Source organism: Pan troglodytes, chromosome 20, assembly GCF_028858775.2.
Source record: "Pan troglodytes isolate AG18354 chromosome 20, NHGRI_mPanTro3-v2.0_pri, whole genome shotgun sequence".
Lineage (NCBI taxonomy): Eukaryota > Metazoa > Chordata > Mammalia > Primates > Hominidae > Pan > Pan troglodytes.
In genome coordinates, this window is record NC_072418.2 from 21,902,996 (window position 1) to 21,930,079 (window position 27,084).

The 27,084-nt window shown below is 54.3% G+C and overlaps 3 protein-coding genes across 8 annotated transcripts in view; 1 reads left to right on the forward strand and 2 right to left on the reverse strand.

The window, feature by feature from the left end:
• Positions 1-4,736, forward strand: part of NCAN (neurocan) — a 40,348-nt gene extending 35,612 nt beyond the window's left edge. For 4 of the 5 annotated variants that reach the window (XM_009435041.5, XM_009435039.5, XM_016934115.4 and 1 more), the window contains exons 14-15: positions 1,216-1,398; positions 2,272-4,736. In XM_009435041.5, coding sequence (XP_009433316.3) covers positions 1,216-1,398; positions 2,272-2,417 — 329 coding nt within the window. In that variant the 3' untranslated portion in view covers positions 2,418-4,736. 5 annotated transcript variants of the gene reach the window in all.
• Positions 4,737-8,157: 3,421 nt separating this feature from the next.
• On the reverse strand, positions 8,158-15,371 carry HAPLN4 (hyaluronan and proteoglycan link protein 4). Of its 2 annotated transcripts, XM_016937069.3 has the most exons (5): positions 15,290-15,371; positions 13,968-14,085; positions 13,335-13,697; positions 11,040-11,372; positions 8,158-10,725 (listed from the first exon to the last, which is right to left on the reverse strand). In XM_016937069.3, exons 1-5 carry the CDS (start codon positions 15,290-15,292, stop codon positions 10,334-10,336), a joined length of 1,209 nt encoding a protein of 402 aa, XP_016792558.1. In that variant the 5' UTR covers positions 15,293-15,371; the 3' UTR covers positions 8,158-10,333. The 2 variants fall into 2 exon arrangements, with proteins under 2 accessions (XP_016792558.1, XP_524163.2); XM_524163.9 differs by lacking the exon at positions 15,290-15,371 and having other exon boundaries at positions 13,968-14,288.
• A 1,551-nt stretch (positions 15,372-16,922) lies between these two features.
• Positions 16,923-25,897, reverse strand: TM6SF2 (transmembrane 6 superfamily member 2). Its single transcript, XM_001140342.7, has 10 exons — positions 25,633-25,897; positions 23,588-23,691; positions 22,911-23,008; positions 22,739-22,842; positions 22,253-22,335; positions 21,179-21,303; positions 20,534-20,635; positions 20,169-20,261; positions 19,042-19,161; positions 16,923-17,430 (listed from the first exon to the last, which is right to left on the reverse strand). Exons 1-10 carry the CDS (start codon positions 25,725-25,727, stop codon positions 17,221-17,223), a joined length of 1,134 nt encoding a protein of 377 aa, XP_001140342.2. The 5' UTR covers positions 25,728-25,897; the 3' UTR covers positions 16,923-17,220.
• Positions 25,898-27,084: the final 1,187 nt, after the last annotated feature.

Consider the following 27,084-nt stretch of genomic DNA (forward strand, 5'->3'; position numbering starts at 1 on the left):
CCTTGTGAGCCGCCTGCCTCAGCCTCCGAAAGTGCTGGGATTACAGGTGTGAGCCACCGCACCCAGCCCTTATTTTAAAATTTTTTTGTAGAGACAGGGTCTTGCTGTGTTGCCCAGGCTGGTCTCAAACTCCTGGACTGAAGCAATCCTTCCACCTCAGCCTCCCAAAGTGCTGGCATTACAGGCCTGAGCTGCCGCACCCAGCCTTTATTTGCTCAGATAATTATTATTGCCGTCTGTCTCCTTCATTCCCATTGTGCCCTATGTTTGGTGTAAGAATTAGAAAGTGAGGTGTGTCCGGGAGGTTGCTGTCCCTAAGGAGCTGCTGATTTGGGTAGAAGAGACAGACAGACACAGTCACTTCCAGCCCTGTGAGATCAGAACTGGGCAGAGGCAGGGACCTGTTGACAAGCTGAGGGGGGTGTCATTCCCAATAAAACTCAGCTTGAGCCCATGAGTTCAAAACTAGCCCGGGCAACATAGTGGGACCCCGTCTTTACAAAAAATCAAAAAATTAGCTAGGCTTGGTGGTGCGCACCTGTAGTCTCAGCTACTTGAGAGGCTGAGGTGGGAAGATCCCTTGAGCCTAGGAGGTTGAGGCTGCAGTGAGTTGTGATTGTGCCACTGCACTCCAGCCTGGGCGACAAAGGAAGACGCTCTTTTAAAAACAACAATAAGAGCCAGGCACGGTGGCTCATGCCTTTAATCCCAGCACTTTGGGAGGACAAGGTGGGCAGCTCATCTGAGGTCAGGAGTTCAAGACCAGCCTGGCCAATATGACGAAACCCGGTCTCTACTATAAATACAAAAATTAGCCAGCCATGGTGGTGCATGTCTGTAATCCCAGCTCCTCGGGAGGTTGAGGCAGGAGAATCACTTGAGTCTGGGAGGCAGGGGTTGCAGTGAGCCGAGATCACACCACTGCACTCCAGTCTGGGAGACAGAGTGAGACCCTGTCTCAAAAAAAGAACAAAAAAATACAAAAATTAGCCAGGTGTAGATTACAGGCAGGTGCCTGTAATCCCAGCTACTTGGGAGGCTGAGGCAGGAGAATCGCTTGAACCAGAGAGGCAGAGGTTGCAGTGAGGCAAGAGCGCGCCACTGCACTCCAGTCTGGGTGACAGAGTGAAACTCTGTCTCAAACAACAACAACAACAACAACTAATTTAGCCCCAGATGTGAGCACCTCTCTCACTAGAGATTCCTCTGTCCCAGTGCTCTGTGGTCCCCCTCCGGCAGTGGAGAATGCCTCACTCATCGGTGCCCGCAAGGCCAAGTACAATGTCCATGCCACTGTAAGGTACCAGTGCAATGAAGGATTTGCCCAGCACCATGTGGCCACCATTCGATGCCGGAGCACTGGCAAGTGGGACAGGCCCCAAATTGTCTGCACCAAACGTAAGTAGCTTCTCCCAGAGATCTCAACATAGGTTTTTGGTATTTCTAGTTTCCAAGTAAGACATCCTATTTCTCCACACATTGATCTGGCTTAATGTCTGCCTGATAATACAGCCTTGCAGATAAGTGAGAACTTACCAGCCTGTCTGATGTTTCCTTCATTTGTGTGTGTGTGTGTGTGTGTGTGTATGTGTATGAGAGAGAGATGGAGTTGTGCTCTGTTGCCCAGGCTGGAGTGCAGTGGCACAATCTCGGCTCACTGCAACCTCCCGGGTTCAAGCGATCCTTGTGTCTCAGCCTCCTGAGTAGCTGGGATCACAGGTGTCCACTGCCATGCCCGGCTAATTTTTGTATTTTTAGTAGAGACAGGGTTTCACTATGTTGGCCAGGCTGATCTCGAACTCCTGAGTTCATGTGATCAGCTCACCTCAGCCTCCCAAAGTGCTGGGATGACAGGCGTGAGCCACCACATCCGGCCTGGTTTTGTTTTTTTTGAAACAGAGCCTCACTCTGTTGCCCAGGCTGGAGTGCGAGGCTCAATCACAGCTCACTATAGCCTCATCCTCCCAGTCTCAAGGGATCCTCCAAACTCAGCCTCCCAAATAGCTGGGACTACAAGCATGTGCCGCCACGCCTGGCTAATTTTTTTATTTTTGTAGAGATAGGTTCTCGCTATGTTGCCCAAGCTGCTCTCAAACTCCTGGCTTCGAGAGATCCTCCCACTTTGGCCTCCCAAAGTGCTGGGATGACAGGGATGAGCCCTCGTGTCTGGCCTCTTTCCTCTACTTTCTCTCCCAAGGACACCCGCTGCATCAGGCCACCTGCCTCTCACCACCTTTTGTCCCTTCCCTGTCCTCCCTCACTTCCCTGCAGCCAGACGTTCACATCGGATGCGGCGACACCACCACCACCACCAACACCACCACCAGCATCACCACCACAAATCCCGCAAGGAGCGCAGAAAACACAAGAAACACCCAACGGAGGACTGGGAGAAGGACGAAGGGAATTTCTGCTGAAGAACCAGAAAAAAGAAAGCACAACACCTTTCCCATGCCTCCTCTGGAGCCTTCGCCTGGGGAGACAGGACCCAGAGAGAAACAAGAGAGTCCAGAAGTCCCTGAACCCCAAACCACATCCCCCACACACATAATCCTTTGTACAAAGCTCCTCTTTCCCCTTTTTTTACATACACAAGATCCTCTTGGCAGGTGGAGCCAGGTGTCTGAAAAGTTCATTCTCGTCTGGCTGAACTCTGGGAGTGTGTCCCAGCTGAGGGAAGCACAAGTAGCAAAGCTCATCGGTCTGGTCTCTTGTTTGCCAGGCTGATCGAAGCAGGCCTTGATGAGGGTGCATGAGTGTATGTTTGCATTCACATGAAGGAATTGCTTTTCACACCAGAAATTCAGACTTAGTCAATGTTGGCTGAATTCCTAAATCCAGGAAGAAGCCTGGACGTAGGGTCATTAGCTTTGGGAATAGAAGGCTACACAGAAGCACACTGTTTTTGAACTTGACAACAGCTCTCCCTTTACCCTGGACTTCAGCCCAAGTTCCGTCTTTGGTCTTGGTGGATAAACACACAGTGTGGAGATCCCACGTACTGCATTTTAGGGATGTTTTTAGGACAACCTCCCTCCATGCCTTCAGAGTTAGGAGTGAGAATGATCAAAGCAATATGTAGGTGATGGAGGGAGAGTGTATTGCTAACCCTTCCAGGTCTAGTCCAGCGCTGAGATTTGGTGGTTCTGCATGTGTGACGAATCTCTTTCACACAAATAGATGAGAGGATATTTAGGGCTAGATGAGCCCAGATTTCTTCCCCCTCCATCTCTCAGGGAGACAAAGAACCTCCTTCCTGGACCAAGGAGGTGCTGCCAAGTTTTCTAGCCCAGTGCACATACCCAGTCCTTAAGCAGACATTGGTAGTGCCCCTGCCCTGGGTCCCACTCCTGCCCCACCCCACCCTTGTCCCTGGCCATTGCTTGGTGGTCTAGAAACACTTAAAACTTGAAGTAGTGACACCTACCTGCGGTCATATTGTAGAGAGATGCTCAGTGTTAAAACTGAAACACACAAACACACACACACACATTTTTCTCTTGTAGATTTTAATTTTTTAAGTGGGAAAGAACTCACCTTGCCTTCCTCCCCCAAATGTGCAACCTGTAAAAGGTCTCTCCACACCAGGGGCCAGGATCCAGTTCCCTCATCTCTGGCAGGAAAGATCCACAGCTTTTCCTCCATGTCTGTTACTCACTTTCAGCAGTCTGGGTAAAATCTGTGGATCAGGGTTAAAAAAACACCGTGGAGAATGGCCTTCTTCAGGAAAGAAAAATAAGCAAATGAATGGTCCACCTAGGGGTTCAGTAAAGAAAGAAATGTGTTAACTGAGCCTGAATCCCTTCTGGGAAGTAATAATGACCATTGACAACTAAGAAGTAGACACCATGCTAAAGACTTACATACAATCTCCTTGAATCTTCTCAATAGCCCATTGACTTAGAAACTGTTACTTTCCCATTTTACACACAGTGAAACTGAGGCTCAGATATAAAGGAAAGGTACTGGCTTGAAGTCACAACCACGACAGGAGTAAGGATTTGGAATAAGGATTTGGTCCTGTTTTCTGGACCAAATCCTTACTCTGGCTCTGCTTACACTTTCTCTCCATCACCAAATCCTTACTCCAAATCCAGAAGTCAGAGCCAACTCCCATCTTGGTTCTGACCCAAATCCTGTTCTGGACTCTGGAGAGGAGATTGAAACATAATTGCACCCTCATACACATTTAGGAAATGGTTAAGAAGTGTAAACTGAACCCTTATCCTTGTCTTCAATCTTCCTCCCTGTAGACATCTATCTTATTATGGTTATTATTCAGAAAACCCAGGGATACAGGTTTGTCTTCTTACTTTGATAACTCTTCTTAGTTTAAAATAATAATAATAACACATCTTTGGTCATCTATGTCACACAAAAATTTTCCTTTGTTTGCGGGGGGCTGGGGATGCAGTGTTTTTTGGGGGTCTTGGTTTATGCTCCCTGCCCTTGAGCCCCTCAGCCGTTTGCCCTGCCCTCACCTCGGCTCCACGGTGGGAGGGGGCTCCGGTCTTTTCTAAAGTGGGTGGTTTGTCTTTTGATCTTTCCCTTTTGGATGTGCGTGTGTGTCTGCGTGTGCCATGTGCGTGGCACGCATATGAGTGTGTGTGCGTGTGAACGGCTTTGGGTCCTGCTGGTTTTGCTGTGAGCTGCAGTGTTCTGTGGGTCTGTGGTATCTGACACTGTGGACATTAATGTACTTCTTGGACATTTTAATAAATTTTTTAACAGTTCAACCTGCTCGTCACCACCTGATACCTTCATTCATTCATTCATTCAGCAAGTATTTACCCGAGCAGCTATTGTGATCCATGTACTGTACTGGGTGCTGGGGAGATAGTGGTGAACAGAGAAGGTTTGGTCTTTAGTGGGTAGTCACAGAAGGCTTCCCAGAGGAGGGGAATGGAATCTAAAGAAGAAGTCGCATTAACTAGATGAGGAGAGAAAGAAAGGAAAGGCATTCCACTCAGAGGAAAGAGTGAAAGCAAAAGTCTTCTTGCAGAAAGGAGCGGGTGCAGTGGCTCATGCCTGTAATCCCAGCACCTTGGGAGGCCGAGCCAGGCGGATCACAGGGTCAAGAGATCGAGACCATCTTGGCTGACATGGTGAAACCCTGTCTCTATTAAAAATACAAAAATCAGCTGGGCATGGTGGCATGCGCCTGTAGCCCCAGCTACTCAGGAAGCTGAGGCAGGAGAATCACTTGAACCCAGGAGGCAGAAGTTGCAGTGAGCTGAGATGGTGCCACTGTACTCTAGCCTGGCAACAGAGAGAGACTCCGTCTCAGAAAAAAAAAAAAAAAAAAAAAAAGAAGGGCTCACTCAAATCAATAGGAAAAAGACAAATCCATTAGCCAAGCAGGCAAAAGATATAAAGAAAAAGTTTACAAAAAAGGAAATAGCAGCTCTAAAACTACAACATAGACTCAATAAAATAATACACATTTTGCAAGAACATCTAGATTCACAAGGAAGGACATAAAAATATAAGAGAATAAACAAATGTAACAAAAGATGGCCAGCATGGTGGTTCACGCCTGTAATCCCAGCAATTTGGGAGGCTAAGGTGAGCAGATCACATGAGGCCAGGAGTTCAAGACCAGCCTGGCTAACATGGTGAAACCCTGTCTCTACTAAACATACAAAAATTAGTCAGGTGCGGTGATGCGCACCTGTAATCCCAGCTACTCAGGAGGCTGAAACAGGAGAATCGCTTGAACCCAGGAGGTGGAGGTTGCAGTGAGCCAAGATCACACCATTGCACTCCAGCCTGGGTGATAGAGTGATCTCCATCTAAAAAAAAAAAAAAAAAAAAGATCCTTGCATACATCAAAGATGATAATGTGCTTGAACTGTGAATGATTTACGATTTGCTCGACCGCCTGCACCTAAGGTCAAAGTTGGTGGTGGTGGTTGGAGATGTTCAACCTCACAAATAGAATCGCAAGCAACAACCACATTGAGATACCATTTTTCACCTATCAGATTGACAAAAATAAAAAGTGACAAGACATGAGGCTGATGAGGATGTGTGGAACAGGTGAGTACTTTTTTTTTTTTTTTTTTTGAGAAGGAGTCTCGCTCTGTCGCCCAGGCTGGAGTGCAATGGTGCAGTCTCACCTCACTGTAACCTCCGCCTCCTCAGTTCAAGTGATTCTCCTGCCTCAACCTCCTGAGTAGTTGGGATTACAGGTGCCTGCCACCGTGCTGGGCTAATTTTTGTATTTTTGGTAGAGATGGGGTTTTGCCATGTTGGCCAGGCTAGTCTCGAACTCCTGACCTCAGGTGATCCACCCGCCTCGGCCTCCCAAACTGTTGGGATTACAGCCGTGAGCCACCATGCCCAGCCAGGTGAGTATATCTATTACCTGTGGAGTATAAATTGGCCCCATCTCTAAGAAAATGTGGAAATCACTATGAAAACGGCGAGTTTTAGTCTGGGCACAGTGGCTCATGCCTGTAATACTAGCACCGTAGGAGGCCAAGGCAGGTGGATCACCTGAGGTCAGGAGTTCGAGACCAACCTGGCCAACATGGTAAAACCCCATCTCTGCTAAAAACAGAAAAATTAGTTGGGCGTAGTGGCAGGCGCCTGTAATCCCAGCTACTTTAGAGGCTTAGGCAGAAGAATCGCTTGAACCCGGGAAGCAGAGGTTGAGGTGAGCCGAGACCGTGACATTGCACTCCAGCCTGGGCAATAAGAGCAAAACTCTGTCTCAAAAAAAAAAAAAAAAAAGGTAAATGGGGAGTTTTGACCCTTTGAACAAACAGCTTCTTTTTTTTTTTTTTTTTTTTTTTTTTTGAGACGGAGTCTCACTCTGTCGCCCAGGCTGGAGTGCAGTGGCGCTATCTCAGCTCACTGCAAGCTCCGCATCCCAGGTTAGGCCATTCTCCTGCCTCAGCCTCCCGAGTAGCTGGGACTACAGATGCCTGCCACCACGCCCAGCTAATTTTTTGTATTTTTAGTAGAGACAGGGTTTCACCATGTTAGCCAGGATGATCTCGATCTCCTGACCTCGTGATTCGCCCACCTCAGCCTTCCAAAGTGCTGGTATTACAGGTGTGTGCCACCGTGCCTGGCCTGAACAAACAACTTCTGATATCATCCTCCAGTTATACTTGAACTTGTGAGTGATGATGTGGATACTTACTTCTAGCAGAAAAATATTGAGAACAATATAAATGTCCACCATTAGGAACCTGACTACAAAATTATGATGCATTCAATCCAAACCATTGATCCTCTTCAGACTGTCAGAAGAATGAGGAAGAGGAGATTTACTTATTTTTATTTTTTGAGACAGGGTCTCACTCCGTCGCCCAAGCTGGAGTGCAGTGGTACAATCATGGCTCACTGCAGCCTCGACCTTCTGGCTCAAGCAATCCTCCCACCTTGGTCTCTTAAAGTGCTGGGATTATAGGCATGATCCACTGTGCACGGTCAGGACCTTACACTATTTTTTCTCTTCATGCTTTGTTGTATCCTAGAAACTTCCAGTGCTTCCTCAGCCCCCGCCCTCAGCCCACATATTCATGTCAGGGAAAGTTTGTAACGTCTCTCCCTTCCTGGTACAGGAACTCCCCATCCAGTTTCCCGAATTTCATGCCCTGGATCTTGTCAATGACCCAGTCAGGACAGAGTTGACAAGGAGCAGACCCATGGTGGGTGGCTAAAGGGAGACAGTGGGCACAGGATGGGGGAAGAAAGAGGAGCAAGAGATTGGGGAGGTGGGGGAGGAATAAAGGACCCCACTTCCAAAGAGAATAAAAATCAAGCCCGGCCAGGCGCAGTGGCTCACGCCTGTAACCCCAACACTTTGGGAGGCCGAGGTGGGTAGATCACCTGAGGTCAGGAGTTCAAGACCAGCCTGGCCAACATGGTGAAACCCTGTCTCTACTAAAAATACAAAAATTAGCCGGGTGTGGTGGCAGGCACCTGTAATCCCAGCTACTCGGGAGGCTGAGGCAGGAGAATCACTTGAACCCGGGAGGCAGAGGTTGCAGTGAGCCAAGATTGCACGACTGCACTCCAGCCTGGGCGACAGGGCAGGACTCCATCTCAAAAAAACAAAACAAAAAAAAACCCCAAGCCCCCCAAGCTTGTAACATCTTATCTACCAAAGTGCATTTATACAGGAATTACCCACTGGCTGCCTCATTTTCTCATTCATCAAAAGAAACAAGGATTTATTGAGCCCCTACTGTATGCTTGGCACTCACGGGGACCACAGAACAGCCCTGGTACAGTGGGAGAACACAGGTTCAGAAGGAGTTTGTCACTTGGTCACACAGTGAGCAAGAAGAGGCAGAATTCAAACCCAAACCGACCTGGTCCCAAAACTCAGAGATAGGTTTCCTAGAGATGACGTGACAGTAAAGAGGGCCCCAGGGGGACCCCAGTACTCCTGCAGGCAAGACTTCAGGACTGGGGTCTCCCACGGCCGGGATGGCCTTGTCCATGGATCATGTCCCCCCAGCTGCCTGTCAACGCCGAGAACTTCGGCTGGGTCCTGACCTCTTAGCACAGATCGCCGCTTAGAGCCTGGTGGGTGTTGAATTTTAAAGAACATTCCATCCCTCCTGGATCTCTAAGGAGGGAAATGTGGGTGGGGGTCAGGGAAGGAGAGAGGAACTGAGTGAGAATGGAGATGGGGTCTCAGAGGACAAAAGAGGAGCTCAGTGCTTGCATATCTCAACAGACCAGGGCACGCCATAGGCTCGGTTTCCTCATTTGTAGGACGACGACAAACATGCCCGGGTGTTGCAAGATTGTCTCGTGCACAGCTGCTATGCGGCATAGAGTTAACGTGCAAACGGAGGGTGGCTTAGCAGCTCCAGAAGTCCAGCCCTGTCTGGGGAAGGGGCAGCCATCAGGCCCCTGATGGGGTGCAGTAGGGTAGCCCTAGTAGGAGGCACCCAGGACTTCTGGCCCACAATGAGAAGTTCCTGAGAACTGGAAGTTTGGTTGTCATGAGGACAACGTTGACAGTCTCTATGGCAACAGCTTGGTGAACAGGGCCCCGTTGTCCACAAGGAAAAGCCTAGGGGGACAGGTGTTCTGTTACCTCGGACACCAGAGTTTGGTCACCATGGCAACAGTGGTGGGGTCCAAACCGCCTGGGGGCGGAGCATGGAGGGTGGTCTGGAACTGGAGTGGGCCTGGGGACAGGGACAGTTTGTTTCCATGGTGAGAGCCGGAGAACTGGATGTTGGGTCACCCTGGGGACAGCTTCGGGGAGGGTGATCTCCATGGCGGTGAGTCAGGGTAGGGACAGCCAGAAGTTGAGGTGGAGGTCTCTGGGGTGGGGGCCAATGAGATGAGAAATGTGTGGTATCCATGGTTACAGCTGGAGGAGGGAGGCACTGTCTTCATGGGTGTGCCTGATGAGGGAAGGGGTGTGTGGCTCTAGGTGACAGGTAGCAGCAGGACTGGTTGCCTTGGTGACAGTGGGACCCAAGGCAACTGCTCTGCATAACTAGTGACGTGGATCTTACCGGTCCCCAGGCCTGGGAAGATGGTCTGTTTGGTGACAGTTGGGAAAGGGACGTCAGAGGACAGGGTGGGTTTGCTCTCCCTTCAAAGAAATATCTGAGGGGTGGGACGTGGCCCCCAGTAAGTGAGCCAGCTGGCTGTGTGTCAGTCTGAGGTGGCAGATGGGGGTGCTCGCCCATGAAACTAGAGGGGTGTGCCCTGTTACCCAGAAACTGCAGGGGACTCTCAGGGAGAGGGGGAGAATGGGAGTCTCCAGGACTCAGGTCACCATAAGGGAAAATAAGCGCCTCGGCCCACAACCTCCATGTGACCGCGGGGAGTGACCCTGAAGTTCCTGTAGTCTCTCCAGTTGAGGAGGAGGGGGAGGAGGAGGCGCCCAGTGTCCCACGTGACCGCAAGGGACTAGTGTTCAGTCTCCAGTGAGATGCAGAAGGTGTACGGCCGGTCTCTAGTCAATCCCGGGGGTCCAGCCACCAGGCGACCACGGGGGCAGTTGGTCTGTTTCCAAGTGGTCTCAGGAGGCGTGGCCAGTCTTCAGGAGCCTGCGGGTTCTGCTGGCCTCCTGAGGTCCTCAGGGGGCGTGGCCCTCATGGAGAAAGTTGGGGAGTTGGGGGAATCCTCTGTCCAGAAGAGGTGAAGGCTGGCCAGGCTCCAGGGAACTCCAAAGTACTGTTCTGCCAGGACTAGCCAGTCTTCAGGGACCCCAGGGGCACAGTTAGTTTGTAAGGGACCACAGGGAATGTGGCCAGTGTCCAGGGCTTCAAGGGCGTGGCCAGCCTCCAGGGGACCACAGGGCTCTAGACCAGTGGTCAAGCGCCCTGGCTGTCCGCCTGCTCCCAGCCTAGACGTGCAGAGGGGTCCAGGCAGCAGGATCGCGCGCGCCCCCTGCCCAGCCGCCGCCGCCCGCCCAGCCCCAGCCCCAGCCGCCAGGTGCCGGGTCCGGTGCTCCTGGAGCGCGGTAGCAGTAGACGCCGAAGAGCCGTCGGGTGGCGTCCGGGAAGCCGAGGCTGCGCACACCAGGCCTGCGGCCTCCGCAGCGCGCGCGCGGGTTCACGATGGGGTAGCGCGCGCTGCCATCGGCCAGCCAACCCGCGGTGCAGCGGTCCAGCAGCTGCAGCTTCCACGCGGCGAACAGCTGCCCCACCTTGGCCACGGCCGCGCCACGCGCTGCACACGCGCGCGCAGCTCCGGAGAAGGGTACAGGTCGCAGCGGCTTCAGGAAGAACACGCGCCCTGCGGGGGTAGGGTGGGGGGTGGGTTATTAGTGCGGCTCCTGGGACCCTGCTTCGGTGGGATTCAGGACTGCCCCCCGCATGCAGCCTAGGACTCTGGCCTCGGCCCCGGGATCCAGGAACAGTTCCTCCTTTGCAGCCTGGGACCCCAGCCTAGGCCCAACCAGCGTTGGTACCAGGCGGTGTGTGCGGCGCCTAGGCACTCTTGGGAGAGGGGTCTCCTGTTTCTGATCGCTAAGAGCTGGGTGGGGAAGAAGGCCCCGGGGTTGGGGTAGTGTTGCAGCAGAGGCCAGTCTTGGGGTAAGGCCTACGCACCCGGCAGGTTGGACGTGAAGCAGAAGGCGTCGTAGCGTTCCTCGGCATTATGGCGATACCCGTAGTTGCGCAGGCCCCCGTTGGCATCACCGCCGCCCCCTGCGCTCCCGGTCCCCCCCAGGCCGCCGCAGGGCTCCCGGGGCCGGTTCACGGGGTATTGCACTGAGCCGTCGCGCAACCAGCCCGCGTTGCACCAGTCCAGGCCGTCGCGCCAGGCCGCGTGCAGCTGTTCTGCAGATGCCAGGATGCCGTCCTGCTCGGCGCACGCGCGCTGCGCCTCCGCGAAGGTCAGCTTGTATCGGCCCCCACGGGGGTGGTAGGGAAAGACCACGCCTGGCGGGGGGCGCACGGGATCAGCAGGTATACCCCAGCCCACCCTCATGCACCTGACGTCTGGGGTGCTATGTGACTCTTCAACCGGGACCTTTCAGTCCATTCCTCCTCACTCTGGCCTCAGACCTGACCACGATCCTCCCCAGCTCACACCCCATATAGCTGTCTCCCTTCACTTTAAGCTTGGGATTCACTTGACCCTCCCCCTTAACATACTATTTGTGTCCATCCCCTTCCACCTCTGGAGGACTTTGCTCATGCTCTTTCCACCTTATTCTACCTGTTGAACTCCTATTCATCCTTCAAAATCCAACTCCCAAACCCTCTTCCATTCAGTCCTGTGTGCCTCTGACATTCCGCCAGTACTGGGTCCCTCCCTCTGGTCCAGCCCTGAGCCCACGGAGCCTGCGTTCAGTGCTGACTCTCCTAGACTAGGACCCCCTGGAAGATTGGCCCTAGGTGAAGACCCCTTTGATTCCCCCAGCATTGTCCAAGGGAGTACCCACTGGGTTCCCTTCTACCTTCAGTTCTGATGACTTTGGAACTTGTCCCTCATTGGACTCACAGTCCGTTCAGCTCAAGTATTTTGTGTGTCTGTGTTTGAGGGACGCGAGTTGGGGGTGAGTGGGGTACCCAGGAAAGAGGCAGACAGGGTCCAGGGAGAAGGCCTGGAGCTGACAGACTGGGGATTGAATCCTGTCTCTGCCACCAACTAGCACTGTCCTGGGCAAGGCTGTAACCTCTCTGAGCCTGTTGTCCATCTGCTGGTAATAGCTGTCTCCCTTGGGGTTTTTAGGAAATTAAATTAGAGACTCCTGAGAACTCTTCAACTAAGCACCTGCCACAGAAAATGTCCAGTAAAGGAGAGCTGCTGCTATTATTGTTGTTATTTGTTATTGTTAGGGAGGTCAGCAAGCAAGGGCCCTGAAATCTCACCTAGAATCTTCTAAAGAGAACTGGAAAAGGCCAATCAAATGGGAGGGAATTCTTCAAATAGAAACCCCACCTCCCAGCTCCAGGGTGAGCCAATCAGAGCATCCCATCTTCCAGCTACAGTGATTGGCTCACAGTTGGGCACATGACTCAAGCTGAGCCAGTGAGGGACAACTCTGGGACTCTAGCTGCTGCTCCTAGGAAATCAGTTGCTAAGCAGGGAAGTGAAAGCTTAGGCACTGTGGTCTTGGTTCCAGAAAGAGAAGCCTGTCGGAAGAAAGCCTACCTGGGAAGCAGAGCAGAAGGATGGTTTCTGACATGGTGTGAGTGCCTGGATCTCACTGTGCCTGAATCCTATCCCAGGACTTCTCAGTGTCCTCATTGTGGACATTTTGGACTGGATCACTTTTATTTTATTTTATTTTATTTATGTATTTATTTATTTATTTTTGAGATGGAGTCTCGCTCTGTCGCCCAGGCTGGAGTGCAGTGGCACGATCTCCACTCACCGCAACCTCCACCTCCCGGGTTCAAGAGATTTTCCTGCCTCAGCCTCCCAAGTAGCTGGAATTACAGGAATGCACCACCATGCCTGGCTAATTTTTGTATTTTTACTAGAGATGGGGTTTCGGCATGTTGGCCAGGCTGGTCTTGAACTCCTGACCTCAGGTGATCCGCCTGCCTCAACCTCCCAAAGTGCTGAGATTACAGTCGTGAGCCACCATGCCCGGCCTGGATCACTCCTTGTGGGGGACTATCCTGTGCCTGGTAGGATGTTTAGCTGCATCCTTGGCCTCTACCCACTAGGGGCTAGTAGCAACTGCCTTCTCCAGATGTGACAACGTAAAATATCTCCAGACATCGCCAATGTCCCTGGGGAGGAAAATCACCCAGAACCAGATATGGGGGCTCTACCCCAACCAACCTTCTAAATGCCTGCAGGCCAACTTGATTTGGTTTATGTCCCTTGCCATCACCGCCCCCCTCCTTCCTCAGAAGCAAGGTTTATCCTCCCCACCGGCTGATCACCTTCCAGGTCCAGCTTGACCATGCCAGCGTCGTCTTCCAGCTCATTGGTGACTTCGCACTCATAGCGCCCGTAGTCTTGCAGCGTGACGTTGCGGAGGACCAGGGAGGCATCCCCAGGCCCGTCGCCCTGCAGCTCAGCCCGCCCACGGTAGCTGCCGAATGCCCGGTGCTGGGGGCCTAGTGCCACGAAGACGTCGGTGAAGGCCAGCGGGTCCACCACCTTTGTCCACTTGAGCCGGACGCCGTCGTGACCGTGGGCGGCTGCCTCATAGTGGTAGCGGCAGGGCAAGACGATGGTGCCACCACGGTGGCTTACCACCTGCCCAGGCGCTGTCTGTACCACTACCGAGCCCGACTCACCCTCTGAGGACAACCAAGCAGGGTTCAGAGGAGGGGCCTAGGGGCAGAAGGGGGCCTCTGGGGAAGGTGTCTCTGGGGAGGGGAACGTGGGAAGACTCGGGTGGGGGTCGGGGAATCAGAAGGGTCCAGGGGCTCAGGGAGAGGGCGAGGGGCTCAGATGGGGAGTGGTTGGGGGAACCGCGGACGTCAGGAACGCCCTACCCCCTACCCCTCTCCGCACTTGGCCACTTCTGCTTTTCGCGGAGAAGACCACTTTTAGCGGCCCGGACTCACCCAGCACGTGCACGACCTTCTTCCGGCCACGCTGCGCCCCCGCAGGGGCTGTGAGCAGCAGGACGCCCCAGGCCGCGGCCCAGAGCGCGCCGGGACCGAGGGCCGCCCGAGCGCACACCTGGGGGGCGGGCACAGGGCGCTCAGTCCAGCCTCCCAGCCTTGGCTTTTCGGAGGCCTGGCTCCCTCCCGGGCCTGCCTTCCCCACAGCGAGGACCTCTCTCACGCCCATGTCCCCACCCTTTCCGGGGTCCTGGAGAACTCCCCCTCCTCCTCTTGGGACCTCACATCCTAGCTTCTGCAAGAACCCACGCCCCTAGACTCCCCCCCGCCCTCAGTCCTGCCCCAGATCCCGCCTCATTCCCCCCCACCCCAAAACCCGAGGCTCGCTGCCCCGCCCCCTTCTGGCCCTGGCCCGGGCCGGGGATAGGGGGGTGGGGAAGAGCTGGAGGAGCGGCGGCAGCAAGGTTATCCGTGCGCCAGGAGACTGCAGCAAACCGGGCCGGGGCGGGCAGGGAGGGGGGAGAGCTGGAGAGACAGAGGGAGAGACGCGGGGAGAGAACAGGGACAGAGAGAAAGGCAGGGAGAGGCAGAGAAGAGAGTGCGCGACACAGAAAAAGGGGAAGGGAAGAGGGAGAGGCAGAGATGGAGAGGGAGAGACAGATGGAAAAGGAGAGACAGATGGAAAAGAAGAGACAGATGGAGAGGGAGAGACAGAGATGGAAAGGGAGAGACAGAGAGGCAGAGGGAGAGACAGAGGGGCAGAGGAAGATACAGAGATGGAGAGGGAAAGACAGAGATGGAAAGGGAGAGACAGAGAGGAAGAGACAGAGAAGCAGAGGGAGAGAGAGAGAGGCAGAGGAAGATACAGAGATGGAGAGGGAGAGACACAGATGGAGAGGGAGAGACAGAGAGGCAGAGGGAGACAGAGAGGCAGAGGGAGAGACAGAGAGGCAGAGGGAGCGACAGAGAGGGAGAGGGAGAGACAGAAAGGGAGAGGGAGAGACAGGAGAGTGCCAGAGGCAGAGAGACTTAGAGAAGAGGAGGGAGAGATAGGGACAGGGAAAGACAGAAACGGAGAGGAGAGGAAAAAGGCGGAGAGGAGAGGAAAAAGGCAGAGAGGATGACAGAGATGGAGAGAGGCAGGGAGAAATGGAGAGGGAGAGAACCTAGAGTGCCAAAAAGAGAGATCAAAGAGGGTGAGAGACAGAGAAAAGGAAGAGACAGAAGAAACTCAGAGGGATATAGATTCAGAGGCAGAGAGATATAGAATCCAAGACTGGGGAGACGGGGCACGCACCACCCGAGCCCGCAGCCCCACTTACCATCTTGCCCGCGCGGCCCCCGCCGAGCGGCCCCTACGCACCCGGACTGCGCTCCCCGCACACCCGGTTAAGACTGGGCAGGTCCCTGCAGGCGGCGCAATCCCGGCGTCTGCCTGCAAGGGGAGGAGGAAGGCGGGCGAGGCGGGGTGTGTTAAAGGGGCCGCGGCGGCCCAGGCTCCCCTGGAGCAGTGGCTGGAGCGCGGGTGGAGAAAGAAGCGCTCTGGACTTGGAGTGCAGAGCTAGTTCCCTCATCCTGCTAGCTGAACTTAGGCCAGGGAAGAACCTCTCTGAGCCTCAGTTTAACCATCTTTGAAATGGAGGAGGGGGCTGAGTCTTCTATCTTGGTTACTGTGCTTTGGCAGGGGACCTGGGGGATCTGGTGAAAGAGATCATTTGGCCTGCAGGCCACCTGTCCATTGGGTAGTCATAGTGGAGTCCTGGTCTCCAGCACCCCAAAGGTGCTCCCTGTGCAGGGTGGGGGCCTCACGATAGTCACACTCTGCTGTGGACTGGAGCCACAGGCCCCAATCCAAGTCTGCCCCTCACTGGCTGTGAGACCTTGGAGGAGACAGTTGGCCTCTCTGAGCCTGCTGCTGACTCTTTGGTGAAGATCCAGTAGCTAGACATACAGTAGATCTCCGGTAGGGGTTGGGAGGGGCAAGAAAAAGGGACATCTAGGCCGGGTGCGGTGGCTCACGTCTGTAATCCCAGCACTTTGTGAGGCCAAGAAGGGAGGATCACCTGAGGTCAGGAGTTCGAGGCCAACCTGACCAACATGGAGAAACTCTGTCTCTACTAAAAATACAAAATTAGCCAGGTGTGGTGGCACATGCCTGTAATCCCAGCTACTCAGGGGGCTGAGGCAGGAGAATTGCTTGAACCCAGGAGGTGGAGGTTGTGGTGAGCCAAGATCGTGCCATTGCATATCAGCCGGGGCAACAAGAGTGAAAACGCCGTCTCAAAAAAAAAAAAAAAAAAAAAAGGAAAGAAAGAAAGAAAAGGAAAAGGGACATCTGGTCAAGGTCCCTGACTTACTCCAGGCCCAAGTCGGCCCTAAACCTGGCCTTTCACCCAATTTCAAAAAATCAAACAATAGCAAACAGTGAGTCTTTCTCCTAACACCTTGGCTTCCTTCCAGGACTCAGTTTCCCCTAAAATGAGCCCAACCCGACCAGATAGGAGAGGCAGGGTTGTGGTTTCTGTGGTCCAACAGGCTGGGGCTCCATCTCTTAGCTCAGCCATGCCTTGGGGGCTGAGGGGGGGAATGATCTCAGACCAGGACCTTCACCTCCTGCAGCCTTGGTTTCCCCATCTGGAATATGGAGTGAGATCCAGCATGTAGCAGTCAAGGTATACAGTAGGTGCTTAATAAATGTATCATGCTATTAGTTATGATTTATTGGTAGAGCAGGAACTTTTCTCTCTGGCCGTGACCTTGGGCAGGTCTCTTGTCCATACTGAGCCTCGGTTTTCCCATCTGGAAGATGAGCCGTGCATACCAACCAGAGGCCACCTTCTGCTATCCCAGCACCTCTCGCTCCTGGCAACCACGATGGCAGTGATAGGTGGGCCCTCATGGGGGCCAAGAAGAGGATCCCTTGCCCCTGCACCCTGAAACACTTAGGCAGTGATATTCTGGAAATCGAAAGGGTTTTTACTGAAAGGATCCATGGGGGGATGATGGGTAAGTTCTGGAAGGGGTAGAAGCGTTCGTGTGGGAGTTGGAGCATGGTGACAGCTGTGGGAGGCTCTCCTTGCAGGAACACTTGGTCGTTGGTCTCCGTCCCACCCACTGGACTGAAACTACCATAGCCAAGACTAAAGACACCCGGAGATGTCCCTCCTGTCTCTAAAACACCCAACCCCCGCTTCCCCAGGTAGGGCTGACTGGGCACGTAAACAGAGTCCTGGGTCCTGAGTCCACAGCTCTCTCAATGCTGCTTCTTGTGGAGGGCTAGGGGGTCGGAGGGTGGTGGCTGGTGGAAGAATGCGGGCCACTGAAGGCAACGGTAGGCCAGCAGGTGGGGGCCCAGCGCATACAGCAGATTGCACACGAAGAAGCAGCCCCAGGTGTCCTCAGGCACACGGTAGGTGAAGGGTGTGCGCAGGTGCATGGAAGCCCCCATGTGCGAGAACTGTGCCTGGTAGCCAGACAGGGAAGATGGATGTCAGGGGCCAGGAAGGAACTGAAATCCCAGCATCACCGACAGCCCCCCAGGTAGGTCAGGCAGAACCCAGGGGATGCCCATCCCCACCTCTCGGGCTTTGGTCATCTATCTGTTTCCCATCTCCAGTCCATCTATCTGTCTTTTTTTTTTTTTTTTTTGAGACACAGTCTCACTCTGTTGCCCATGCTGGAGTGCAGTGGTGCAATCTCGGTTCACTGCAACCTCCGCTGCCTCCTGGGTTCAAGTGATTCTCGTGCTTCAGCCTCCTCTGAGTAGCTGGGACTACAGGCGTGCACCTCTATGCCCAGTTAATTTTTTGTATTTTTAGTAGAGATGGGGTATCATCATGTTGCCCAGGCTGGTCTCGAACTCCTGAGGTCAGGCAATCCATCCATCTTGGCCTCCCAAAGTGCTAGGATTACAGGCGTAAGCCACCATGCCTGGCCTATTTTTAAAATTTCTATCTATCTATCTATCTATCTATCTATCTATCTATCTATCTATCCATCCATCCATCTATCTATCTATTTAGAGATAGGGTCTTGCTCTGTTGGCCAGGCTGGAGTGCAGTGGCACAATCATGGCTCACTGCAGCCCCAACCTCCTGGGCTCAAGTTATCCTCCAATCTCAGCCTCCCGAGTAGCTAGCACAGCAGGCACGTGCTACCATGCCCAGCTAATTTTTGTACTTTTTGTAGAGACAGGTTTTTGCCATGTTGCCTAGGCTGGTCTCAGACTCCTGGGCTCAAGCAGCCCTCCCACCTCGGCCTCCCAAAATGCTGGGCTTACAGGTGTGAGCCACCTCGCCTGGCCTTCTGTCTGTAAAGATTCCTGCCCTTACATGTCCTGTCTGTCCCTCCCTGTGCTTGTCCACTTGTCTGTGAGTCCCCCCCAACTTGCCTAACCCCATCTCCTGGGCCCTGCACCCCATCTCTCTCTGACCTGGCTCCAGATCCTCCTCCCAGTCTTCCCCACCCCAGAGGTCTTGGCACAAATCCTGTGGATTCTAAATGTTTTCCTGGTCCCTACTTCCCTGGCCGGGGCCCAGGCTTTAGCACTTTTCATCAGGAACCCAGAAAAAGGCTCCTAGCTCTGACTGGGCCCCTCACTGCTCAAACTCCTCCTCAAACGCCCCATCACCCTCAGTACAAGCCCCCAGTCCCAGAGTTCAAAGTCTTCAGCATCCAGCTGCCAATTTCTCTTATCTGCCTTTACCTGGGTTATGGCCCTGTTAAGTCTCTCTCTCCCTCTGTGCTTCTCCTTGTGCTGTTCCCATTCCTGGAATGCCCTTCCCTGCCTGGAGAACTCATCCTCGTACATCAAAGCCTAGCTCCTATGCCTTGCTTCTAGGAAACCTTTCCCCTCTGGAATCCTTCACAGCCCCTGTCCCTGTTTTCATGGGGCTTGGAGTGTCTGTATCTGGCTTTGTCTCCCCTAGACTAGGGAATCCTGGGATACTGGGCCTGGGGCTGGGGCCTCTTGGGGGCTCATCATTACAGTGCCCAGGGAGGACACCAAAGGCATTGATGAGTAGACAGAAATTCCCTCCCACATGCCTGCTCACCCACCCACCCGCCACCTCACCTGGCCGATGGCTCCAGCAAACACCAAGGCCCAGTCTGGCAGCCAGGAGCAACCAGGGAAGGTGAGAGCATAGGCAGCCAGGCCGCAGAAAGGCAGGACATAAAACATGTACATCAGCATCTGCAGGGGCGGGAGGAGAGGGGCACCAGCCTGTGAGATGAGCAGCTACCCCAGGTGGGTCTCCTGAGACCCCTGAGGTGGAGGCCCTGAGGAAGGATCTGGATGGCCTCAGACCCCACCCAGGCTCTCTGCAAAGTGCTCCTCTATTTCCCTTGGGGATCCTTGCCCCCAACCCCCGAACACATACACCAAACCTACTAACCTTTCTCTGGAAGTGGCATGCGACCCTGGCCTAGCCAGTCGGAGCATTCCAGCCCCCTGTCCATGATGCTCAGTAAGGGATGGGCAAGTGATTCAGGCTGGGCCAATCTGAGCCTGCCTAAGACTTGTGCTTAAGCTCGGGGGTAATAAGGGCTCACATTGCTCTGGGGTGGCTGAGTGGGGTGCATGGAAGCCTGAAGCTGCCACAGGCTGTCTCTGCCACCCCATAAAGGGACTGCCTGAGAGTGAAGCCATGCAAAGAAAGCAGAGCTCAGAGGCCGGGCATGGTGGCTCATGCCTGTAATCCCAGCACTTTGGGAGGCCGAGGTGGGTGGATCACTTGAGGTCAGGAGTTCGAGACCAGCCTGACCAACATGGCAAAACCCCGTATCTACTAAAAATACAAAATTAGCTGAGTATGGTGGCTCACGCCTGTAATCCCAGCTACTTGGGAGGCTGAGGCAGGAGAATCACTTGAGCCCAGGAGGTGGAGGTTGCAGTGAGCCGAGATCATGCCATTGCACTCCAGCCTGGGCCACAAGAGCAAAACTCTGTTTAAAAAAAAAAAAAAGAAAAAGAAAGAAAGAAAAGAAAGGAAAAGAAAAGAAAAGAAGAGCCCAGAGTCTGCACCTTGAGCACCTGGATCCAGCCACACCTGAAGACCACATCTGTCCTTTTTTGGTAGGACAGTAAATTCCATACGGGCTTCTGCCTGTTTGAGTTGTGCTTCTGGCACCTGCTTCAAAGAGGCCCAGTGGACCCCTACCCATGGCAGGGGCGTGGTCTTCTCCCCGCTCCCCTCTCACCTGCACCTTAGGGTAGGCCACAGGGTCCCGCAGGTATGGCTCATACTGGTAGATATAGACAAAGCAGGCATCTGTGGGGCAATCAAGCACCACCTGGAGCAGACAGACATACCAAGAACCCTCAGACATCCCTCCCACAGGAAGCCTCCCCCACCCTCCCAGGCCCACACCCCTTGCTCTGGCCTCTCCCAGCCCATCTCAAGTTGGGCTGGCTGGGAGAAATGGGGCTTTGTCATGGAACACTCAGGTTAGACTTGATGAAGATCTTCCTTGGATGATCAAACAGGAAGGGCAGTGTGGGAGAGGTGGGTCAGGGAAGGGAGACTGGTGGCAGGGGAGGGGGAGACCAACCAGCGCAGACTCACCAGGCCCCGGAACAGAGTGAAGAAGCCAGCAAGGATGAGATATATGACAAGGGCCAGGTCAGCCGGACGCTGCAGGAGTCCCTTTCTTTGTTCCTCTTGCACCTGGCCCAGGGGAGAGAAACAGACAGCATGAGAGGTAGTCAATGACAAGTATTCAGTAGGTACTCAATAAAGGTTCCTAAGGCTCCTCCCTTCTTTCTTTTTTTCTTTTTTCTTTTTCTTTTTCTTTTTTTTTTTTTGAGACAGGGTCTCATTCTGTTGCCCAGGCTTGAGTGAAGTAGCACAGTCTCAGCTCACTGCAGCCTCAATCTCCTGGGCTCAAGTGATCCTCCCACCTCAGCCTCCCGAATAGCTGGGACCACAGGCATGCACCACCACATCTGGCTAATTTTTTAACTTTTTGTAGAGTTAAAAAATCTGGCTGTGTTGCCCAGGCTGGTCTCCAATTCCTGGGCTCAAGCGATCCTCATGCCTTGGCCTCCCAAAATGTTGGGATTACAGGCATGAGCCACTGCACCCAGCCCTCCCTTCTTTCTTGTGACAAAGGAGAACCTTCCACAGAAACTAAGTCTTTGACCAAAAGCAACTGACACGGGGAAGGTTCAGGCACATTGGGACAAGGCCTAAGAGGGGTAAGGCACTCACCATGTTGGCGGTGCAGCGGGTTAGCGCCCGGGGCTGGCTGAAGACCTTCATGCCAGCCCAGCATGGCACCAGCAGGTAGGGGATGGTGAGGAAGAAGGCAGGCCTGATCTCGGAGCTGTATTTGCCTGCCATGGTGCAGGAGAGAGGGCATCAGCCATGCCAGAACCCTGCTGGACATCTGTTTGTTTGTTTGTTCTGAGACAGAGTCTTGCTCTGTCACCCAGGCTGGAGTGCAGTGATGCAATCTTGGCTCACTGCAACCTCTGCCTCCCAGGTTCAAGCAATTCTCTTGTCTCAACCTCCTGAGTAGCTGGGATTACAGGCATGCGCCATTATACCTGGCTAATTTTTGTATTTTTAGTATAGGCAGGGTTTCACCATGCTGCCCAGGCTGATCTTGATCTCCACGGCTCAAGTGATTGATGAGGCAGGTGGATCGCTTGAGCCGAGAGTTGGAGACCAGCCTGAGCAACATAAGGATTACAGGCGTGAGCCACCACACGTGGCCTCTCTGGCTGGACATCTTGATTCAGAAATACCATCCTCATTCAAGCTCCACCACCTTCCATGGCTCCCTAGTGCCCACAGGATGATGTCCATGCTCCTTAGCCTAGCCTGCCTCAATTTACCTTCTGAATATGGATGCTACCTTCCAGTGGGTTCTTTGCTTCCTACAAATACACCTTGGGTGTTCCCTTTGCTGAGGTTTTGCCATGCCAACCTCCCAGACTGCCTTCACTGCTCTACCTCCCAACACCTACCCCTGAAGCTTTCACCCTGTCCCCAAGATTCACCCTAAAATTCCCTTCCTGTGTCAAGACCATTCTGGGTCAAACCCCTGGGGCTGGGAACCATTGCCTGGGGAGGAAGCAGAGTTTGGGTTCTCCCGCCTTCCAAGAGGAAACAGGGACCGGAAAGGGGTGGGCTGCTGACTGAGGCTGTGGACACGCAAAGAGGGAGGTGGGGCCTCTGCAGACATCAGGGAAGGGATGGAGGATCCAATGGGGGTGCTTCTAGGTGCAGGGCAGTGACCAAGCCCAAGAGAACCTGGATTTCCCAAAGCCTTGTCCTTACCAAGAATGTTTCCTGTAAGGAACACCAGGATGCTCATGGCGAAGGAACCCAGCCAGTAGAGTCCAAAATTCCGGTATCTCTTCCTGAGCAGGGGATGGAGGGGTGACCAGCAGGTAGTCACTCCGTAATCTCAGAGCCCCAGCCAGGGCCCGGAGACCACCGTGGGTTTCCCAGCTCCGGGTCCCTTTCAGTTTTGCCCAGGATGGAAGGGACAACAGGGAGTTGAACGGGGGAATAACAGTGAGACCCTCTGTCCAAGAACAGAAGTGGCTGCCCAGGCACAGGGTGGATGTAAGCAATGCTAGGCCACCACCTACACCTGAGACGTTCCCTGGAACCTTCTCCTGGCCACCCCTGGCTGGAGCCCTAGAGAGGCGTCCTGATTTCTCCTACAGACACTTCTGGCTCCACCCTGCCCTGGGACCCCATCTGAGGATGCAACTTCTCTCCCAGGGTCAGGGGCCACCCTCTCCCTGCCTCCTGCACCTTCTGCAGATGGCGCCAGCCATGGCCAGGTAGAGGAGGTAGTGAACAGTGCCATCCCAGTAGCAGATGAAGACTCCGTGCGCTGTGCGCAGGTATGGCTCTCCCTGTGGGAGCAGGTGGGAGACTCAGACGGGCAGTGCGGTAGGGGGCTCCCTGGTCGTCCCCCAAGTACCTCCTTGGTGTAGAACTCCATGAAGCCCACCACATAGCTGTCTTCCTGAAGAGCGATGATGAGGTCCACAACCGAGGTGAAGGCGAAGACAGCGAAGACTGCAGTGAGTGGGCGGGCCGGGTCAGGTGTGGGAGGGGACACGTGTGGGTGGGGCTAGGGCTCAGTGTGGGCGGGGCTTGAAGTTAAGGTCAGGGATGAGATTATTCCAGGCAAGGACTCCAGACCCAGTCCCTGCCCCAACCCCAAAGGTTGCATGACCACAGTCCTGCCTCATTCTGCATGTCTGATGGAGGAGACACAGCCTGGCTCTCAGAAGTCCCTGGTTTGATTCAGAGGCCCAGTGCCTGCCTTTGGGAGTCCCCAGTCTCATGGGAGAGGCACCGTCCCTGCCCTCAGGAGATCTCAAAGTGATGAGGCAGTATACTCTTTTTCAGGAGCTTCTAATCTGATGCAGGAGATGCAGTCCCTGTTCTTAGGAGCCCCAGCTCTGAAGGGGGAGGCTCTTTGAGGTTCCCCAGTTTAATGGGAGTGTTCAAATCTCTTTGAGGTCTCCAGTCTGATGGGAGCTCTTAAAGGGCCCCCAGTCTGATGGAGGAGGCCCTTTAATGGCCCCCAAGTCTGAGGGTGGAGGCCCTTGCCTGGACAGTCTTCTTCCCCACAGCTTCCCACTGACTCACCAGCATAGAGTGGGTCATAGGAGACCTCGCCATGGGACAAGCTGTAGACCGCCACGAAGAGCAGACCCAGGATTAGGGCGCTCATCAATGCCACCCACAGGGGGCTGTGGAGAGGGAAGCCAAGTCAGGGAGGCCAGGCCCAGTGCTGAGGCATCGCCCCACTCTCCCTGGTGGGGGAAGGGGCAGACTCCTGGAAGCCCCAGGGGAAGAGACTAAAGTGTCTGTTCACCCATCAATGCTGTTCCCTGAAACTGCTCTCACCCTGTGCCAGGCCCTTGCTCAGGCTGTTTCTTCCTTCTGGAAACCGCTTCCAGAAGTCTTTTCCACTTGGCAAACTCCTACTCATCCTTCATGGCCCATCCACATTGTTCTTCCTCCATGAAGCCCTCACTGACTCCCCAGAAAGGATCACTGTTTAACTCGGGCTAGCTACAGAGGGGATATTCATCAGCCTGTTTCTTTTTCTCTTTTCTTTTCTCTTTCTTTCTTTCTTTTTTTCTTTTTCTTTCTTCTTTCTCTCTCTCTCTCTCTTTCTTTTTGAGACAGAGCACTGACACCCAGGCTGGAGTGCAGTGGTGCAATCTTGGCTCACTGCAACCTCTGCCTTCTCAGTTCAAGCGATTATCCTGCCTCAGCCTCCCAAGTAGCTGGGATTACAGGTGCCCACCACCACATCCGGCTAATTTTTGTATTTTTAGTAGAGACGGGGTTTCACCATGTTGGCCAGGCTGGTCTCGAACTCCTGACCTCAGGTGATTTGCCCACCTCGGCCTCCCAAAGTGCTAGGATTACAGGCATGAGCCACCACGCCTGGCCTGCCCCTTCTGACTTTACCATTTATCCCATCATTTGTTATGTGTTTGACTCAGTCTGTTCAGTCATTCGACAATGTCAAGCCCCTCTGTGGCCAGGCCCAGCTCCCAAGCCACATGGTCTCGAGTGCTCAGTTCTGTAGACTTCATTGTCTGACGCTCCCAGCTCCTCCCAGCTAAAGTCCAAATGCCTCTATTAACTCCACCCTACCCCTGCCCTGATCTGCACCCACAACCTGATAAGACAGGTCAACCAGTTGCATAGATAACAGAAGCCAGGTCTCTGGGCAGCCCTCAACCCAGGTGGGCAAATCCAGGCCCAGAGAGGATGGGAGTACCGTCCAGTTGTCCAGGGTCACACTCAAGACTCTGTCCATCACTCTCCAGGCCCCTATTTTCTCATGATCCCCTCAGAACCCAAGATTTCCATCCTGACCCCATCTAACAATGACATTATAGTACTCAGATGAGACGAAGACAAATCTTTGTACACAGTTTATAATCCTTAACCGTAACTATGAGATGAGATCTAGGATCGTGCCCATTACACTGATGAGGGAACTGAGGCTCCCCAGGATCCCAGGAGATGGAGATGGGTATTCCCACCCAGGGAGCCAGGTTCATGGTTAAGACTCTCTCCACCCCATGGCTTGAGTTGAGCTGGGTTTAGAAGTGTGAGGGGCTTGCAGATGCCCACTATCCGGTGGCTGGACCCACAGGGCTAGGATCTAGGGTTAGGAGACAGGGACCAGGAAAGGGAACCAGTAGGGGGAACTGAGTCTAGGGACATGGTTAGCCAGCCCTGAACAAGAGGAAAGTCACAGGCCTGAGACAGGCAATGGAGTAGGGTGTGTGTGTGTGTGTGTGTGTGTGTGTGTGTGTGTGTACCCTTGGTGACTTTGGAACCTATGCAGGGCGCATCCCTGGGAAAACCCCAGAAACCCTCCAAAGCTCTGGCTTGTGGGGACTCATCATTCCTTCTTCCCAGGCCACAAACATCCCAGGAGCGGCCGCATCCCAGCCTCCAGCCCGGCGGGAAGGGGACTTCCGGTTAGAGGGGGGTGTTCTTCTGGCCCACCCCAATCCTGCCGGGTCGGAGCTGAGCTGGGGCGCAGGGCTCGCAGAAGCCAGGTCCGCGGACCGCGCATCCTCCCTCCAGCCCACCTCCAGTCCTCCCCGCCCCCGCCCGCCCCCACTGTCCCCAAGGCCGCCCTGGCCCCTCTCCGCACGCACTGCGAGAGCGCCGAGACGTGGTTGAGCGCGTAGGACACCGGGAGGGCGCTCAGCGACAGCGCCGCGATCTTGCCGGCCAGCGGCGGGATGTCCATAGCGGCGGCTGCTGGACCCCGGCTCAGCCCCGACGCGTTCTCCAGGGCGCTCGGCTCCTCGTTGGCGGCGCGTCCCGGCCGAGGCTGCCAGGGACCCGCCCCGCACAAAGGTCGCCCCCCGCTGCGCCCTGGGCAGGCCGCCGTGACCGCCCTGCGTGTTCCCAGGGAGCCTCCAAGGCCCCTCCCCGGCCCTCCCCCTGGCAGCTGCCCCGCCCCTTCGCCCCTCACCATCGACACCCTCGTCTCCAATGGCCGTCCCGCTACTCAGCCTCAGTTTCCCTCACTGTCAAAGGCTGGGACACAACACCTCGGGATGCTTCTGCTCTTAGGCCAAGGGGTGCGCCCTGGAGGTCCTGGCATGCCCCCTCTTTCCCCTGCCTCCACAACTTCGTTCTAAGGAAATTCGTTCTCCTGGACTCTGCGCTTCTAAACCTCTGCATTCCCCAGAGTTTCCCATCCCCACCCAAAGATCAGGTCGGCATTCCCTGTGCGCACTGATGGAGCAACCTCCAGCTCTTGGGTGCAAAATGCCTTTCAGTGGGCTTAGATTTGAGTTTTCATAAGGTGGCCACAAATGTAAACGTGTTTCCAGGCAAGTGTGAAGTTTGTTTGTTTTTTGAGAGGTCTCACTCTGTGGCCCAGACTGGAGTGCAGTGGCCCTCCTTGAACTCCCAGCCTCAAGAGATCCTCCTACCTCAGCCTCCCAAGTAGTTGGGACGACAGGTATGCACCACCACGCGCAGCTAGTTATTTTTTGTAAAGACAGAGGTCTCACTTTGTTGCCCAGACTGGTTTCAAACTCCTGGGCTCAACGGATCCTCCCACATCAGCCTCCCAAGGAGCTGGGATTACAGGCGTGAGCCACTGTGAGGGGTCTTTAAGTGTGAGGCTTTGACTCCGGGGCTGTCCCTTTGCAGGCTAGTCCCGGGTTGAGGGTTCTTCATTTCAGGGAGAGGGTAGAAGGGGTCCTAGGGGGTGGGGGCTGAAGTTAGAATATCGGGATGGAGCCAGTTTGGTGAAGAGTTTGGGAACGGTGTTCCTGGCAGGGAGGAAAATGGCTCAGGCTTGGAACTGAGCAGTGGAAAGGAGGTCGGTTCTGCTGGGGTGTGATGAGAAGCGAGACAGCTGTGAGAGGCTGTGGGAGGTTTTGAACAGCTGGGAGGGGGCCACAGTATTGGGGGGGAGAATAAGGAGACCATCTGTCTTTGTCACCCCCTCCAACCAGACTCTGGCCCATGTGGAGTACTTGTGGATGCTGCAGACAGCAAGGTGAACCATGCCCACCTGACGCCTGCCCTGCGGGACCCCAGTCTGCAGCTGGCACAAATTCTAACCACTACCCCTACCTCAGGCCCCA

Bases quoted from the DNA above. Each gene is read 5' to 3' on its own strand.
- HAPLN4 (XM_524163.9), bottom strand. From the start codon at position 14,196: ATGGGCGTGAGAGAGGTCCTCGCTGTGGGGAAGGCAGGCCCGGGAGGG. The intron at 13,698-13,967 runs GTGAGTCCGGGC...GGTTGTCCTCAG, and splicing joins GAAGGTCGTGCACGTGCTGG to AGGGTGAGTCGGGCTCGGTA. The intron at 10,726-11,039 runs GTGCGTAGGCCT...CTACCCCCGCAG, and splicing joins CTTCACGTCCAACCTGCCGG to GGCGCGTGTTCTTCCTGAAG.
- TM6SF2 (XM_001140342.7), bottom strand. From the start codon at position 25,727: ATGGACATCCCGCCGCTGGCCGGCAAGATCGCGGCGCTGTCGCTGAGC. The intron at 21,304-22,252 runs GTAAGGACAAGG...GCACCATGGCAG, and splicing joins CCTTACAGGAAACATTCTTG to GCAAATACAGCTCCGAGATC. The intron at 20,262-20,533 runs GTGAGTCTGCGC...TGTCTGCTCCAG, and splicing joins TCACTCTGTTCCGGGGCCTG to GTGGTGCTTGATTGCCCCAC.